The sequence below is a fragment of the Phlebotomus papatasi genome, chromosome 2 (genome assembly GCF_024763615.1).
Source record: "Phlebotomus papatasi isolate M1 chromosome 2, Ppap_2.1, whole genome shotgun sequence".
In the NCBI taxonomy this organism is placed as follows: Eukaryota; Metazoa; Arthropoda; class Insecta; order Diptera; family Psychodidae; genus Phlebotomus; species Phlebotomus papatasi.
Genome location: NC_077223.1, coordinates 37,484,616 through 37,503,780, shown reverse-complemented (window position 1 = coordinate 37,503,780; position 19,165 = coordinate 37,484,616). Strand labels below are relative to the sequence as shown.

Below are 19,165 nucleotides of genomic sequence, written 5' to 3'. Positions count from 1 at the left end.
AAATTTGCTCCTTGACTCTTCTAGAATGTTACTGTTTAGTGAAAATTCTTTAGATATCATTTGAAAACTTCTTAAATACAAGAAAAATACACGAGTGTAAAATGCTTCTATTGGAAACAAATTAATTCAAATGGGGACAAGGGCAAGTTTCTAATTGGAGACAAACAGTGTAAGTGAAACCGCAACGAAAGGCTTCCAAAACCTTGTTGAGTTGCTTTTGAGTGCAGTCTTTTCTCATTTACCATCCAAAACAATAAGAAAATCTCTCCAAAAAATCATATTCAAACTTCAGAAAAAAAACCCTTTTCGTTCACGAAATAGGTAATTATTTCATTTGAAAACTTCACGTACCGTTAACAATAAAGATTAGCACAAAATTTAACTAAAATTAGCCAGAAATAAGACATAAATGTTAAACAAAACGAATAAGCAAAGTCACCTCATTGTATTGAAAAACATGGTCGATCGATGAAAAATTCGATGGTGAAAAGGTACACTTTTAATTTTTCTGAGAAATTAACAAATTAAAATTTGTGAATATGAATGGATTTTTGTTTTATTTGGAGCAAAATTAACTAAATAATGAAACTGAGGTATAGAAAATATATAAATATAATAATTTAGTCCTGTATTTATCGTGAAAACAATGACGTTTCCATTTGGAGTAGCGAAAAATTTCCATTTGGAGCAGGTTTTGAATTAGCTTAATTTACCCTAGTCCTGTATGTAAAGCGTATATTTTTTCTATTGAATCGTATTAGATTTGCTTTTGTGTCTTTGCTAATTGTAAAAAAAAAATAAAAAAAAATAAAAAAAAATACAAATCCTTTTTTTGACGCCATACTGTTTTAGAATATCAAAAATATTTTGAGAATTAATGTGTTTTAAATCTTACATTAGTTTTTTTGCTATTTTTCCACGGTGTGTGTATTGGCTTAATAGGTTTAGGGGGTTTAGGTACTCAGTTCGACTTTTAGTTAATAAATTAGAAGAAATTTTAAAGGTTGTTCTGGTCACTTTTTAATTGTTAGTGACCAATTTTAAATTTTTGCTAGCCGTTTTAATTTATTTACTGAGATATTTGCTTTTTACTCAAAAATCTGAATTTACGTACTTTACCATGAAAAATATTTGTTCCCAAATGTAAGCAAACGTGGGGTAATTTGTGACATATTGGTTAATTTTAAATTTTTAATTCCTATGAAAGATAAATGTCCGGTTATGAAAAATTTTTATATAAAATTTATTCCCCTATAACTTTATTCTGGATTACTTTACTCCACTTTAAAGAAAAACCTGCTCTTCAAGTCATTTTTCAAAAGCTATTTTTCGCAAAAAAAATTTCTTGCTTTGTTTATAATAAACCAAATAAGATGAACCGATGAACTAAGTGGGCGGACCGAATAAACGTCATTTTTACGCAGATTTAATAGCCAAAAAAAGAAGAATAGACAAAAAAACTTCAATTATTTATTAAAAACAGTAAAGATAATTACGATATTTTTAAAAATATTTTATGTGTTGTCTTTGGCGGAAGTTCCTTCTTTTTTGGTCTTTCTTTAGATGCTTTTATTTCAGACTTTTTGATCGTTTTAAGAGTTCTCTGCTCAGATACCAAAGAGTTTTTGTTCTTTTTGGAAACTCTTTGCTCAGCTGCTAAAAAGTCTGGATGTCGTTTCCGGAAACCATAAAACCATTCAATTCCAGCCATTTTTCTGTCATTCCAAGACGGCGTGGATACTCCTAATTCTTGCGCAAAGTCAAATGCCATTGTTCTGATATCTTTTACAGTAAAATCAATGTTGCAATCTATGCAACTCAACAAATACTTTTTTAAAGCTTCTTCCTGTTCTTCACTGAACACGGTCGGACGACCAGATTTTGCGGGATCTGTGGGTTTTGCTTCTTCTATATTTCCTTTTCTTGCCTTCCAATATCGTCGGAGGGTTTCATGATTGATTCCGTAGAATTTGGCAACTGTTCTTACCGGTGAACCACTCTTTACCATATTCAGGGCCACCCAGAGATTTTTGGGGTCGAGAGCCTCATTTTTTCTTTGATATTGTCGAACCATGCTTCTCTGCAGCAATTAAAATAACAAATTTATTTATGCACCAAAAATATTTAGTTATGCTAACATTTAAGTTTCCTCATGTGCAGAATGAATATAACCTGGAACTTCTTGACTTGGAAAAACGGGAAAAGTTGATAAAATTGAAAAACAAACTCAAAAAATGCTCTTGGAAATTACGCTATGCTTCTTCTTCTATTTAGTGTTTTGTTGGACGTCACTTGATTGACATCCACACAACTACACAGAAATTATAGGGTAGAGTGAGTACCTTTTGGCAAGTAAACAGTTTTGGCCTCCTTAAATTCACATACACTACGGGAGACTGGGGCAAAAAGTCACAAATTGAAGATTTCATAATTCAATATCTTCCAAGATAAAAAAGATAGCGGTATAAATTCTTACCTACTTACTTTCAAAATTGATACACTGCACTGGTGAATATTTCCTAAATTATCTGGAGTCTTTGAATATGAATCCGCTATCTATTTTAGAATTTTACAAAGATTCTTTTCTCCAGAAATCCTTTTATCAAAAACGACCACTTGGGGTAAAAAGTAACAAAAGATATGGAGCAGAAAGTAACAAAAACCGATGGTCACAATATTACCGTTTAGAAAACGGCTCGATTTCCTGACAAAATAGAAGAAAATGACTTTCACAGAGTTGTAGAGCGATAAATTTCCTATAAAACTGCACTAATTAGAAATTTCTGAGGTGCTCGGGTAGCTTGTAAAAATAAAATATCCGTTTTGTGACTTTTTACCCCAGTCTCTCCTACTGCCAGTTTTGAGTGATTCCTTTTAACTTTAAAGAATTGAAACTTCGAAAAATCCTAAAACGAATTCGCACTTTACTACAGATTCAGGTGATTCCGAAAACAGAGTGAACGTTAAGAGATATCAACTTGCGAACTTCGGTGATTGCTATCTAGAACGATCTTTTTCCGTTTTTCCTCTTACTGGCTCCCCTTTTCAAAGTCATGTTTCTCATGCCTTTGATTCATGAAAATGGTTAATTAAAGTACTTTGGAAAAGATCAGTTCTCAAGCACCAATTTGGTTAAATTTAGATTTAATTGAAAGGTCTTGAAATTTCCAAACCGATTGTGTCAGTTCCAAACCAGTTTTCAATTCCACCAATTCCAGTTTTCACAGTATTGAGCGAAACGGTTAAAATCGGCTGTTAGCGCTTGAGATATTTTATTTGGATTTTTAGAGGACACGAAGATGCAGGCACGACGCCCTTATATTCAAAATGGTTAAACTCAAGTTTCCCTTTTATATTATTAAGACCGTTAAATCTTTTCTCTCCAATAGAAAATTTTACGTGAAATTTAAAAAGTCCAATATTTTAATATTTTCACCTACGATGTCAAGAATTCCTTCTCCAAATGCTCACTGGCGATATATACCGATGATTAATTTCTTTTACAGTTTTTTTCTGTTCACCGCTTATCGCATTTTCTTTTTATTTCTTCAATTTTCTTATATTATTTTCACCTAGTGCCATCGAGTATGAGATAAGGTAATACGGTAATGGAAAATTTGCGTAAGAATTGCTATGAAAATGCGCAAATTAACGAAATACGGTGAGGCTACGGCGAGCATTTCATTGTTAATGTGATTCTGCCTTTACTTCCTAAAGAGTTTTATTTTGGTAGAATTTTGGAATCTGAAGTTTCGATTATTTTCACGACACGCCAAACGGTTAGAGACAGACTTGGGAGCTTCGGGTAACCCTCTATAAATCGAGTTAACCCTGGGACCATTAATATGCCCCTCATTTTCCCAGCTTAAAATATTTTGTGGGATATTTTGAGTGATTCAATCAGTTCAATAAATCGGTTGTGAACTGGTAAACGGTAAACATTGCGAAAGTGCTTTTGAGGTACACACAGAAAATGGAAAATTCTTAAACAGAAACACTCAGGAATTTGCAATTTGCAAATCTCAAGATATTTTTCATTTTTCAGCTAATGCTGAACTTAAACTTCCGATATCTTAGCGTCAAAAGGATAGGAATTGTATTTAAACGTCTCGGTGATTCACGTCCAATTTAAGTTCCCGGAGTCTTATATATTCTTAAATTTAGAGTCAAAATTTTTCTGTGTGTAGCATCTAAGAAGTCATGAGTTCGAGCACTTGGCAAAGCCTGCGACTCTTGACCACTCCTTTTTGACTTATTTTGATTAATGATTATTTTTTATTGGGGTCGCGGACCCATGACATCCAGTTTATCAACCCACGCCTGTCGATCCTCCGCCACTTCAGGAAGATGTTCGGGTTCTATCCCAAGGCGCTAAAAAGCAAAATCCTGAAATTGATTCAGCCACGTTGTTCTAGGTCTACCTCGTGGTCGGCGCCTCTTCGCAATGACTTGCATAGCTTTTCTGGGGATTTTTTTTCTATTCATGCGCTAAACATGTCCATACCATCGAAGTTGTGATCTCTCAACACGAAGAAGCAACTCCTAGACTCTTTCTTATGCCCTAGACACACTTACGACTAAAGTCCAGAGACGACTAAGCTCGTTCATAGCCAAGTCAGTTCCTGACACACTACAAACGAAGCTTAACATTCACTGGTATCCACAAGGGGTTTTATTCAGATATTTTTATTGTAATGTACAGTACATGTACTAGATTTAAAATGAGACTATTTGTAAAGTTGTATATCTGAGTTCACTACAATAATTCTTGTTGTTATGCGCGAATTGTGCAGTAAATTTACAAGTAATTTCATTTTCAAAGGAGATTAGTGCATTTAAGTAGAAATATCTGCATAAAAACCCCCAAAAGTTATGTTTTGTGAGTCGCAGTGAATGTTAAGTCTCGTTTGTAGTGTGTCAGAAACTGAATTGGCTATGAACGAGCTTAATCGTCTCTGAACTTTAGTCGCAAGTGTGTCTAGGGCATTAGTTCCTCACAAAAGGCTACGTTCCCCATTCGATCTCGGCGAGTGATTTCCTAAGCGCCCGGAGGTTACCTCATCTCGGCAGCTTCCACTCGCGATCTTATATTTTCGCTCATTACCCAAACCTCATTACCATATGTGAGAATAGGAGTAAACATAGCTTTGAAAACCGATAATTTGTGTGAACGGTGAAATGCTTGTCTCCTTTAAAATTATTTCACAACCAACACGGATTAAGGTTACTCCAAAGTAAAAAGTTAAAACTTTTGAAAACGCCCACTTTAGAATTTTCAATTTTGGGATGATTTTATGGTAATTTGTGAACCAAATGAATTAGTAAACCGGTATTGATGGACCCTAAAACCCACCCAATAGGATAGTTCAGTGAAAGTTCTGCCTCGTGAGTTCGAACACACTGGCAAAGCCAGGACGCTTTGCCATCTCTTTCTTATTTTGGGGAATAGTGATTTTTTTCAATTTCCGCTCGACATTTAAAAAAATAAGACAAATTATCTAAAACCTAAAGCGGTCTTCAGACTAGAGACTAGAGGCTCAGCCCAGTTTCTCAAGATCTTAATATCCCAAATAGTAAAAAAATTTATTGGTTTTTAAGAATCTAATTCTAATAGATTTGCCCGAAATAATCCAATTCTAAATTAATATATATTTTTTAAATTGACTAATAAGCAATTAGACCAGTTAAGCCATATGGCTAAGCCGTAAGTCTGAAGCCCGTATAATTTTAGCCCTTTTTCGTTACCTTTCAAGTACAACATTGATTTTCCAAACCTGCTTTAAGCTTTCTTTAGGTTTTATCAAAATAAATAAAATAAGATAATAAAAGTTAAACATGCTTGTTATTTTATTTAATTAAGTATGGAAAGCAAAAAAAAGGAAATGAAATAGCAGAATCTCAAGTGGAAAAATTACGATATTTCGGAGATCAATTAAAAAAAACTGGTAAAAAGTTGGCAAAAGGAACATTTTAAAAATTTTCCTCTATTTTCCTTTTCAAAAAAAAATGGCGCATTTTTTACAAAAGAAAAATACGTGATTAGAAATTTATCTGGATGTAGTTTTTACTGACAACATTTCTAAATTAACATTGAATGTGGGAATATATTTATTATACAAACTTTTCACAATAGTCTGAAGTATTTGAGTAAATATTTCAATAATTACATTAATAATAGTTTTTAAATCTGTATAATTGTGAGAGGATTATAGTATTTAAAAAAAAGGATATATATATGTCGATAATTTTTTTTGTATATACCATAGTTTAAAAGCGATTCTTTTTTTAACTGAATAATATTAAATACCTTTCAAACTAAACAATGCTATTTTTTTTTAATTTATTCGGAATTTGCAATCCTATTCAAATGGATTCAAATTACTGTCATAGTCATCGAAAGGATTTGTTGATGCTTCCTTAGCCACAGCTGGCACCTCATCTTCATCCTCAGCAAATGGATTCTTACTCTCATCATATTCAATTTCATCCTCAAAGGGATTCTTTGATTTTGTTGGAGCTAGATTTTTCGAAATGGCATTTGTAGCAGGAGGTCTTCTAGGACTTCCAACTGGTGGTGTTTTTGTTTTTGTCTCATTTCGCCACGTCATATTTGCCTCTAAACTCGATGAATACACATTATCACGATGCTTCTGGCGTTCTTGGGTTCTCATACGACCCTCAGCTATTGGAATGTCCACTTTGCCTATTTTTCCAATACACAGAAAAATCACAAAAAAAAGATTGATAAGAAAACATGCTTTATCAATTATGAATGAACACTCACTCGATTGAACTTCATTCAGTCTCATACGAGCTTCAGCACCAGTCCCATATGAATTGTAAGCTGAAGGGGATGGTTGAGTTACTTTCACTCTCATATCGCTCAATTTGGCGCTTCCACTATTATTACCAATTGTTTTTCTATTGGTCTGCAATACAAAGTACATTGAGCAAAAAAAAAACCAATGCGATAAGAAATTGATTTGTCAATAACATTGCCGCGTATGAATTACCTCAGAATTGGTATTTTCTTCTACAATAACAATTTTATTGAACAATCCACGGCCAAAATATTCCGCAACAACTGAAAATGGCTCAGGAGATCGATCCAGAAGATTATGGAAGGCCTCATGTTGCCCACGTGATTCACTTTGAGCTTTGAGAGCATCCAAAATTTGCATATTCTTAGTGTGACACGCTGGACAATCCTTATCATTCTCCGAATAGCCCTTAACACAGCTAAAATAAAATATTTCTTTCATGTGTACAATGCTTATTATTTGATATAAAAATTGCGAAAAGAAAATCTGGCAAAAAGTTTTACTAAAACGTTTGAGCTCCTGATCTCCCGATGCCCGAACTCGTAACTTAAATTACGATAAAAAATAGCTTAGTGGTCTAACTTTTAAAATAAAGCCTCATCATGAATTTGAACTTTTCATAATGTTTTTCTTCCACTAACGCCTTGCCCCTATTTTAAAGCTGATCGGTTTACAATCGATCTAAACTGTAATAGAATTTCGGATAAAAAATAGTTATCGGTTTATAACTCATGGAAACCGGTTCAGACTTGTCCGGGATCCCAAGACCTTATTATTATTATTATGGAAGGGAAAGCAAAATGCAAGTAATGTATATGAAGCAGTGAATTTACAAGAAAGGAGGTTTTTAAAAACTCCAAATCGCTATTTTAGTAGCCGTTTGGCTACTAGAACTAGTACAGTCCGGATAGACGACGCATGGGCAGGAGAACCAAAGTTATCTGAGTTAGAAATTCTATGTTGGAAATTGTGTTCGGCCAATACAGCTTTGTATCAGTAAGAAGAAAGGCAGATCAAGCAACATAGCTTAAAAAAATAGTGACAAACTGTATAAGTAAGGTCTCTGTAGCATTGAAGGTAACAGATATGAAGAGAAATCTCTCTGGGGATCTCAGTGGCGTAATAGGCAAGACCGTTGAGTCTTGGGCAGATGAGATCTCTGACGCGACTATCAAAGTTGTGAGTTCGCGTCTCGGCCGGTACAAACAACAAAAGCAACAAAAATGTTGGAAGAACTCTCAAGGCTATAGGGGAAGGTTTTTTGAAGGTTAGTCCAAAATTTAAGATTTTTTACTGAATGCCACACACCGAAACAATTATATCACTATATCAAAAAAATCTTTTACTTATTAGGTTTATAATTCTGCCTTACAAAATCCCTGGAAGTCCTTGGATTTTCCTCTACAAGAAAATGAAAATGTAGCGGCACTTTTTACGAAGGTGCCCTGGTTAATTCAGCTTCGTACCACTTTTTCGCACCTTTGTAGGCCTCATTTTCCCCGAAAACATTACACCGGACACAAAAATTTGGGCATCACTACTTAGATGGAACTTTCATCTACTTGTTTTTACCATTTGTAGGAGGTCTCATGCATTAAAAATCAATTTTAAGCTATTTTCCTAAGACTGCATTCTGACAGTCAGTTAAGAGCTTGGTTAAGTATGATTCTCTCATAATCACACCTATTGTAATCCTCTGATTATCTCCAACATCTCCAATCTGTCTTACAGAACACATTTCGGACATAACTGAGTTCAAAAATGGCCAGCTACCAATTTAAAGTAAAATGTGAGAAATTCCACTTTAAAACAAGGAAAATTGAATTAGAAATACTCAAAATACATCGAAGTGGCAATTAAAGAATAACATCTACAATAAGCAGTCTAGTTTCATCACTGCACAAATCAGAAAGTAGTAATCACACCTATTGTAATCCTCGTATTTCCTCTAATACTTCGAATCTGTCTTACAGACCATTTTTTGAACATCAGTGATTCTTAGAATTACCAGTGATTAATTTAAAGTAAAATGTGAACAATTCCGCTTGAAAACCAAGCAAATTGGATGAAAAATTCTCAAAACGCACCGCTTGGGCAAAGAAAGAATCACGCCTACCATAAGCAGACTCAGGCTTAATGTTTAATTTGACAGAAGTGAAATAAAAACATCTGATGAAGTCTCATTTTGATGGGGAAGTGCGTGTTTTCCTTCAAGATTTTAGTGAAAATTGTTTAATATCCCGAATTTCTTGTGAATTTATTCAGTGTAATCTCTGATGAGTCAAATATCCCGAGCGGCGTGCACAGTGTGATCCAAAACAGTGAGGAATTCTCAAATTCGGTGGTCAATAATTTTGACAAATGTTTTTACGAAGCTGCAAAATTCAATTTTCCTGAGCTGCAAGGGTGGCAATTTTTATGAATTTTCCTCCACCCACAAAAACGACGCCCTTCGAGCAAAAGATTTTCACGGTAAATATTAACCCTAATAAACCCTCTATATCTTGGAGTAGTTAATTTTTCGAAAAGACACTTGCAGTGTGCAAAAATGCATAAAATATTACACATCAGAATTACGATTTTAGGCACATTTTTTATTTTTGCCTTTTGGAACTAGGAAAAAGGCCTAGGCTTCCAAGTTTGTCAGGAAATGTGAGATGTAGGACTAGCTTTTAGATTATAATGTCCATGGATGAAATTCATTTAGTAACTTTGAAAAAAATCAACTTTTACGAAGCTGCAACATTACGAAGGTGCAAAACCTTACCCTAGACAAACAAAGTTTCTAGTTTGTGATCCTTTATCGATTTATAAGCAAGTTTCTTTTGGAATTGAATATTGACTTGTGATGGTTATCGCTACATGGCACTCTCTGAACTTGTATATTACTTAGGGGATGCGTTACGGTATTCTGTACAGCGAGGAGTTTCGTTTCTTAAGGAATTTCCATTTACCCGTATACTTCATGCGAGCAACACAACCAAGTCGTTGTGTATACTCTCACCAAGCGCAGTTCTGAACTTGGATATAGGGCTATGGCGGTCTTCCAACAAGAGGTTTAGTGCAGCTTTCAAAGGTCCCAAAATCCTTAATTTATGCTTAATATCCAATCCTAAATCAAAAATTTCAACAAAAAAAATCCTGATTGAGAAGAATTTAAAGAAGTTAAGCCCTACGGCTAAGCCTTAGATCTGAAGCCCGTTTATGTACTGCGAACAATTCCTCTGTACGCTTTTATAGCTAGCTCTAAATTCTAAAAACATCTCGTTTTCTAGTGAAAAAAATCGATTGACGAGAAACACTTTGTGCCTGATTTTGTTGCAAAATCTCCAGCTCGTTTTATCACTTTAACAGAAATGCACATATTTTTTCGGTGTGGAAAAGGCATTTTTACAATTGATAACTTGGTTAAATTCACAAACTTTATAATAGAACACGAGGAATTTTAGTACGTTTTTAGATGATCCACTGAGAGAAATCCGAAAAAGTTAAAATAAAATTCCGGAAATGTTTATTTTACCCTGCAGTATTGATCGGAAATCGGTGTAAATATTTCCCTTTTTAGGTGTATTAGGGGTTAATGTTACCCTTTTTGATGTTAATTTTACCCTTAAAAAGGTGTCAAATTAACATTAAAAAATGTTGATATATTTTTACACCTAAAAAGTGTTAAAGTTACGAGGAAAAAAAGTTAATCGCACCCTCTTTTTTTCTCAGTGTCATGAGATCTTTTGATCAAAAAATCAAAATCATTATGGCTTTTTAGATGTTGTATTTCCCAACCGATTTTGATCACAAGAAGCGTTAAGGAAAGGTCTTGGAAAACACTCCAACTTTTAGAACGTCTCAAGTTCTTAAGATTAACACTAGTTAAGATTAACGGTGAAAGATATCGACTCCTGCCTAATCACTGAGGAAAAAACGGGGGTGCGATTAACTTTTTTTTCCTCAGAACTTTAACACTTTTTAGGTGTAAAAATATATCAACATTTTTTAGTGTTAATTTTACACTTTTTTAAGGGTAAAATTAACATAAAAAGGGTAACATTAACCCCTAATACACCTAAAAAGTGTAATATTTACACCGATTTAGGATCAATACTGCAACACTGAGAAAAAAAGAGGGTGCGATTAACTTTTTTTTCTCAGAACTTTAACACTTTTTAGGTGCAAAGATATATCAACATTTTTTAATGTTAATTTTACACCTTTTGAAGGGTAAAATTAACATGAAAAAAGGTAACTTTAACCCCTAATACACCTAAAAAGGGCAATATTTACACCGATTTTGGATCAATACTGCAGGGCAAAATTAATATTTCCGGAATGTTATTTTAACTTTTCCGGATTTCTCTCACTCAGTGCTGTAATATCACTTCTAATTAAAGAAAAAAGTTATAAGAAACAAGTACTCACTCTAGATGATAAGAATGTTGACAGAGGAAATAGATGGCAGGAATACTGAGTGGTTGATGACAATTGTTGCAGATTGTTCCACGAAATTCAATTGGATCTTCTTGCAAACTCTTAATGTGTTTCTTAAGTGCCACTGAATCCCTTCTGTACTTCTCCACAAGTTGATCCTCCTGGCGAAAACTATCATTCTCCTTCTGGAACACCTGCAAAAAGTACTCCCGGACAGACGATAAACTCGGTCCATTTTCCACAGCCAAACAATTGAGTATTTGCAGAGGAGACTGCAACTTCTCCTGCGCAATCACATGGAGGATTTGCGAGAGAAGATTGGACGGTGCTGTTTTGTCACTCCTCAGACCCGCCAAGGCCTGTAGCCATAGCGATGGCTGCAGTGTCCCGAGACGCTTACACGTATCCAAAAGACGATTGTAATCCCGATTTTTCAGATGATGCCTCACAATTAGATGATACAGTTGCTCCTCTTCGTAGATAAACATGACACCTGGCCAGAATTCATAAGTCCTGCAGAGGATTACAATGTGATTTCTATCGTACGATCCTTGGAATTTCTGCAGAATCTCCATTAGTCGACTTTCTGCTGCCGAATCTTTGGTCCACATTGTTAGATAGCTCTCAATGAGAGTATTGAACACCAGGCAACTGCAATTGGAAACATTGCTAGCCAGATGTTCAAGAAATTCCACCAGGTGAACTGTATCCTGGCCAAAGAGATGTATAAAGTCCTCCGGACTTCCTCGATCAATGTGCCAATTGGTATCAATTAAATCATGACCATAGAAAGAATCTTTCTTCTCCTGGGCACTGTAATCTGTGCAGAGTTTCTTCAACAGAGCCGTCGTCTCGACTGGACACTGTTCCATCAGCAAATGCCCATACTTCTTCAAACTCTTGTCTGCATCGTCAAATGACAGATGCGAAATATATTCCAAAGCTTCTGTAAAAGCTTCCTTATCCTCCGTGAGGATACTAATGGCAAAATCATGCTTTCTATTCCTCTTCGCCAGTGACAGAGCCTGATCAACCGAAGCTGTTCTGCATACCTTAATAGCCACATCCAGATCAAACATCAAATCCGGATTGGCATCATTACTGAGGAATTCCCTCAAATTGTCCGTCTGATCTAATCTCGTGAAACAATTGAGTAAGAGGGTAGTATGATCAGCCGTAGCATGACCAAGTTTATGCAATTGCTGCAAATAATCCGTAAGGCAATGGATATGGCGTGAATCGAGAAATTTTCTAATAACATAGGACGGTTCTAGAAAACCAATTGTCCTCGTATATTGATCCACAGATCCCGGAAAATCACCCTTACTGTACAAATGATCACCATATTGACGAAAAATTTCGGCTAAACCCTCAGAATCATATTGACTACTTTTGGCTATTCTCACAGCAATATCATAAAGATTCTTCTTGAAGAGTAAATTCAATTTACTCTGCAAATCCTTTTCATCCAAGTGAAATACCTCTTTGGCTTTTGTCACAATATAACATGTTCCAAATTCAACAACAATTGCTGCAACTGGGTCAATTGGTGTTGAAAAGACAATAAACTTATTTTGTATATCAATTACAGTCAACACTGAATCCCTGAAAATTTTAATTATGTTTTTTTTATGAAGAAAAACTATTATTTAATTTAATTATTATCGAGTTGACTTACTTCTGTGATGCCATTGAATTCTTCGTGGGTTTCGATACAGTCAACAAATTGGAACGGAACCACTGCAAGATGGACTTTTGCCCATCGAGAGCATAGCAAGATGCACGATCTTCAGATGTATAGCAATAAACGGCCTAAAAATTACATTATTCATCAATCTTTTGCAAAAGTCGCATTTTTTGATTAAATATATTTCTTTTTTAGTAAAATTCCTAACGCGGTATGAGTTATAATGTCCAGCGTACAATAACTTTTGTTTGTAAACATGTTTTCAAAATTTCCTATGAGTATGAGCGAGATGATTAGATCTAAATCTAGATCTCACTCACTCTCATTAAAATGTCAAAAACATGTTTATAAAATAAAAGTTAATGTACTTTATGTCTAACGCACAATAAAATTTGTTTTGTAAACATATTTTTGATATTTTACTAATGCCCAACGCACAATAACTTTTATTTAGTAAATGTTTTTAACATTTCGATGAGAGTGAGTGAGATCTAGATCTAGTCATCTCGCTCATTCTCATGGGAAATTTTGAAAACATGTTTACAAACAAAAATTATTGTGCGCTGGACATTATGCCTGACACACAATAACCTTTGTTTTATAAATATGTTTTCTAAACTGCCCTTTAGAGTGAGCGAGATGACTAGATTTAGATCTCTTTCACTTTCACAGAAAAATCAAAAGCATGTTTACAAAACAAAAGTTATTGTGCGTTGGGCATTATGACCAGCGCACAATAACTTTTGTTTTGTAAACATGCTTTTGACATTTCAATAAGGGTGAATGGAACAGAGATCTAGTCATCTCCCTCTCTCATAGAAAATGTTGAAAACATATTTACAAACAAAAGTTATTGTGCGTTGGGCATTATGACCAGCGCATAATAACTTTTGTTTGTAAACATGTTTTCAAAATTTGGCATGAGAATGAGCGAGATGACTAGATCTAGTCATCTCACTCACTCTCATTGAAATGTCAAAAACATGTTTACAAAACAGAAGTCATTGTGCGTTGGGCATTATGACCAGCGCATAATAACTTTTGTTTTTAAACATGTTTTCAAAATTTCCTATGAGAGTGAACGAGATGACTATATCTAGGTTTCACTCACTCACTCTCATTGAAATGTCAAAAACATGTCAAAAACGCACAATAATTTTTGTTTTAGTAAACATGTTTTTGACATTTCAATGAGAGTGAATGAGATGTATATATAGTCATCTCGCTCACTCTTATAGAAAATTTTGAAAATATGTTTACATATGAAAGTTATTGCGCGCTGGAGATAACGGCCAACGCACAACTTTTGTTTGTAAACATGTTTTTGACATTTCAATGAGAGTGAATGAAATGTAGATCTAGTCATATCACTCACTCTCATACGAAATTTTGAAAACAGGTTTACAAACAAAAGTTATTGTGCGCTGGGCATCACTCACTCTAATAAGCAGTTTCGAAAACATTTTTACTAAACAAAAATTATTGTATTCTAGGCATGAGACATAATCTCATATCTAGGCATTAGACATCTTAGTGAGAGTAAATGAAAGCTAGCTATAGTCATTTCGCTCACTCTCATAGACAGTTTAGAAAACATGTTTACAAAACAAATGTTATTGCGTGCTGGGCATTTTGCCTAGCACACAATAACTTTTGTTTTGTAAATATGTTTTTGACATTTCAATAAGTGCAAGTGAGATCTAAATCTAGTCTTCTCACTTACTCTTATAAAAGATTTTGAAAACATGTTTACAAATAAAAGTTATTGCGCGCTGAAGATACAGTAGAGCCCCGCTATAGGCCATCGCTCTATAGTCCATAATAATTTATCGACCGTTGATTTCAAAACACTGATTTTCAGTTAGGTTATGTTTTTTAGTAAGCGACATGAAATGTTGTCATAATTGTTTTAATATTTTGGCAAACTTTACTGAGTAAAATAATTGTGATAATTGTGATCTATAATGAAGAGAGCGAGGACAAGTACTACAGTCGCAGAGAAAGTGGAAGCCGACGAGCAATTTCAATACTAAAATTCGTTGATAATTTTAAAAAATGACATGGACTATAGTCCATGTGTCAAATCTGGAACCAAATATGGACTATAGCGAGACTCTACTGTAATGCTCAGCGCACATTAATTTTTGTTTGCAAACATGTTTTCAAAATTTTCTATGAGAGTGAGCGAGATGACTAGATTTAGTTCTCTTTCACTCTCACTGAAATGTCAAAAACATATTTACAAAACAAAAGTTATTGTGCGCTGGTCATAATGGTCAACGCACAACTTTTGTTTGTAAATATGATTTTAACATTTTCAATGAAAAAAGTGAGATGACTAGATCTACTTTTCATTCACTCTCAATGAGATTTCTAAAACATATTTACAAAACAAAAGTAATTGTGTAATTGTTTTGCACTTGAAGTTAAATAAAAAAGCTAAGACGGCGATGGACTCTATGGACACAATAAGCAAACCATTGCTAAATTTGTAAAATATTTCGCTTGTGATGCATTTTTCGATAAATAAACTATCCGTCTAAACTATTTTTTGGTACTATGCCCTCTATGCCCTACTCATTGAAGCAAGGACCGTGTTTATAAATTCAAACATTTCGCCAATTATTTCAATAATTATTTCATCACTTTTTATGCTTACCGCTTTATGCTTACTTAGTGTGTTTAATTAACCCATTCCTTACCATGATATTATACATCATACGCAAATTGAGTGATTTTAGATGATTTATCCCTGGGCAACTGATATTCGAATTGCTATCGGGAATAGAATTTTAGTTACCTTGTCCTTCGATTACTTGGGAAAAATAGTCTGACAGAGATGGAAATACATTTTGTTGCTCTTTTCTTGGTTCGCGGAAATTCATGCAAAATTTTTGCTCAAAATAACGGACGGAAAACGACATCCCGTCGAATTTGTTAAAATTGGCCTTAATTCTTTTTACTGATTTGAATTCTGATTGCCAATATGTTTTCTCGGATAGTTACTTTGTTTTAATCAATAGTGTTTGGAATGAATTTTAAGTTTAGTGGCCATTAAGATGTGTGTTTGATAGCGGCTCCCCGCGCACCCATTATATAGATATTTTTTTCTTTTCAAAAAAAAAAAAAATTATAGTTTAATATGAACATTCTACCTCAAGTATTTCAAGTACATTCACTGAATGGGTTAATTTATAGTAATAACCTCAAAAACTGTTCAAAATTTCATATGCGGCATAAGAGTCTTTTTATTTTGAAAAAAATCCTTTAAGATTTGAGGTTATGCATAACTTAACCTAAAAAATAATGAAGGAAATAAATAGTGTGAAGGGAATATATTACAGAAAAGATTGGAAGTAAACGAACGCTCCAGGAACATAATTTCTAAGGACTCTTTATGTTTTTAAGGTTAGAACGGAAAATAATTATAAAATTGAAGGAACTTGGATTAGTTTTTTTGTTGTTGAAATTTATTAATGATCGAAAATTTCTGTCAATGGCAAATTAGAAGATTTTTCAATTTTTTTTAAAATTCTTTGAGGTTATTCTAAACATAACCTGAAATTTTTCTAATTAACGTATTGCTTTAAATAAGAAAAACGGATTTCAAAATGACAAAAACTACAGTAGAGTCTCGCTATAGGCCATCGCTCTATAGTCCACAATTTATCGACCGTTGATTTCAAAACACTGATTTTAAGTTAGGTTATGTTGTTTAGTATGCGAAATTCATAATTATTTTAATATTTTTGGCAAACTTTATTAAGTAGTTGTGATAATTGTGATCCACAATGAAGAGAGCAAGGACAAGTACCACAATCGTAAAGAAAGTGGAAGCCGTCGAGCAATTTCAATACTAAAAATCGTTGATAATTTTAAAAAATTACATGGACTATAGTGCGACCCAAGTGTCAAATTTGAAACCAAATATGGACTATAGCGAGACTCTACTGTACTAAAATTTTTGTCTGTCTAATAAATAATTTTTGTCTGTCTCTAAAAAAAAAATAAAAAATAAAAATAACTAAATAAATAAAATGAGAAATTGGGATTTCTAATTTTACTAGTTTTATTTAGCTATATATTTGAAAGACAAATCAATGTTAATATAGAAATAATTTCTACCTCAAATGATTCCGCAATCTAACCTCAATTTTTTTTTTTAAATAAATCTCATCGTTTTTTCTTAAATAAAGTATAGTTTATGTTTCTAGTGATTTTCGCTTAAGTTGGTGTCAATGTTTTTTTTTACTTTTTTGTAATTAATAAGTATCCTGTAGGGCAGTTTTTTTTTAATTCTAAAAAACCTAAATAAGAAATATTTTTAGGTTATGTCCTATTCTGAAAAAAATGTTTTGTCAAATTAACAAGACAAGTTTGTAAAAAGGATGTTCTTCCATACAGAATATCGAAAATTTTTGTCAAATCGGCGGCCAACTAGATCTTGTTAAAAGTGTGTCAAAAGGATGTTTTTCCATATAAAATGCAAAAAAAAAGTTTTGTCAAATTATTAAATAATATCCTTTTGACAAAATTTCAACAAAATCCATTTGTTCGTTTATCAAAACATTTTTTTTCAGAGTATGTAATAGAATCACTAGAGCAAATAGTCGCTGTGTGGGACGAAATTCATAGAATATTAAAATTTTTAAAAAAGAAAGCTTCTATTATTTACTCTTGTGATTAATCGCGAAAAAACGCCAAATAAACAATTAAAAAGTTTCGAAATATTTTTGAAAATCTGATAAATTTTGTAATTAGAAATCTTTTTGATAAATTAGATTGCGATGAAATGGGCAAATGGGGTAAGCCCTTAGTTCTATTTAAAATATTTAATAAAAGGTTCACAAACAGAAAAGAGATTGTAAAGAATCCGGCTTAAATGAAATTTCCAATTTACTAAATGTCCCCTGCGAAATTGAAACAAAAAATTACACTTTTTTTCTTAAAGAGGATTAGATATTGTACTTTCTCTTCCTTATCATGTTTATATCGTTCGTCATATTTCCAAATTTGTTAAATATTTTGGCTATTTAGGTTTCAAAACGCAATATTTGATTGACTATTTTAGCCGAGACACACTTGGGGGATTATAACTTGGCACAGTGGAGTTTTATTTCAAAATGTCTTGATTTGAACCTGCCTTTATTTTCAATTTTCAACCTTATCTTAAAAACTAAGAAAGCGGCGAGTTTTAGATTAATTGAAAACAAAATTCAAAGATTCAACTCACATCATCCTTTCCAACCATGAAATGTCCATCGCCGACATTCTGCCCAGTTTGCAGGACGCAGCATCTTATGGGAGCTGGCATGGAGTCCAGCACAACTTTAATCTCCTTGTCTCGACTATGGAGATTGTACAGAATCACTCCAGAGTCCGAACAGACGTACATTTGGGCAATTTTTGAGACCATCTTGAAAGCAATTCCTGCAATGGCTGATGTGCCCCCGGAAAGGGTTTTCATCGTCTTGCTGCGATCTCGGGCAATGTCACCCCGGTACAGCGAGATGCTGCCCCTGTCGAAGCCAATAGCCATGTACTGACCTCCATCAGACACTCCCAGAGCTGTTGGCTTCTGCAGGGCAATCTTCATTGTCCGGACGCATGTCGGAAGGCCCTCTTTGGACACTTTCCCCGTTAAACTCCAGACTTTCAAGTCTGGCACTGGGCTATTGTCATCTGTGCCTACTGTGACGAGCAGATTGCTCTGTCGAGACCATTTGCACAGCAAAACTGCCCCTTCGTGCGCCTTGAATGTCATGGCGCTCCATGTTCGCCCGAAGATGTGCACATTTCCAGCTGAATCACACAGAAATACCTGATTATTGCCATTTGTGGTGGATGTTATTTCAGCATCTTGGACAGCCTTTGACACATTTCCACCATCTACGTTGGCTTTGAGGTCGAAAAAATTGAATTTACGCCACTGAAAGTGCAAAGGAAATGTTTGTTTTGCTTTTGGCATGACAATGAGAGTGAATATTTTGGGTGTTTTACCTCGAAAATTGCCATTTCAACTGTATTAAATTCAATTTAGCACATTAGAAAATCATTTCACTATAAGTAAAATTAGCTGCAAGGTGTTTTTTAGGAGGAAAATATAAAATTTTCCGATTTTTTCTGGTGTTTAGGATTTTTGATAATTTTCACTGTCAATTTAGTTGCCTGGATTTCCGGTAGGTGGACTGACGGGGTTTTGCTAGCGGCAGCCGCAAGGAGCGCTGTTGGC

The 19,165-nt window shown here is 34.1% G+C and overlaps 1 protein-coding gene and 1 long non-coding RNA gene across 2 annotated transcripts; both read right to left on the bottom strand.

Annotated features, from left to right (window-relative positions):
• Positions 1 to 1,459: 1,459 nt before the first annotated feature.
• LOC129804078 (uncharacterized) lies at positions 1,460 to 2,262 on the bottom strand. Its single transcript, XR_008751935.1, has 2 exons — positions 2,139 to 2,262; positions 1,460 to 2,080 (listed from the first exon to the last, which is right to left on the bottom strand). It is a non-coding gene; the product is annotated as an uncharacterized LOC129804078 (long non-coding RNA).
• A 3,777-nt stretch (positions 2,263 to 6,039) lies between these two features.
• On the bottom strand, positions 6,040 to 19,123 carry LOC129804075 (vacuolar protein sorting-associated protein 11 homolog). Its single transcript, XM_055851105.1, has 7 exons — positions 18,934 to 19,123; positions 18,167 to 18,862; positions 12,925 to 13,058; positions 11,238 to 12,851; positions 7,014 to 7,239; positions 6,785 to 6,929; positions 6,040 to 6,703 (listed from the first exon to the last, which is right to left on the bottom strand). Exons 1-7 carry the CDS (start codon positions 18,946 to 18,948, stop codon positions 6,360 to 6,362), a joined length of 3,174 nt encoding a protein of 1,057 aa, XP_055707080.1. The 5' UTR covers positions 18,949 to 19,123; the 3' UTR covers positions 6,040 to 6,359.
• Between the last annotated feature and the right edge of the window lie 42 nt (positions 19,124 to 19,165).

Excerpts from the sequence above, each read along its gene's own strand:
- LOC129804075 (XM_055851105.1), bottom strand. Across the intron at positions 13,059-18,166 it reads TCATGGTTGGAAAGGATGAT|GCCGTTTATTGCTATACATC; the intron begins GTGAGTTGAATC and ends TGTAATTTTTAG. Across the intron at positions 6,930-7,013 it reads AAGAAAATACCAATTCTGAG|ACCAATAGAAAAACAATTGG; the intron begins GTAATTCATACG and ends TTTGTATTGCAG.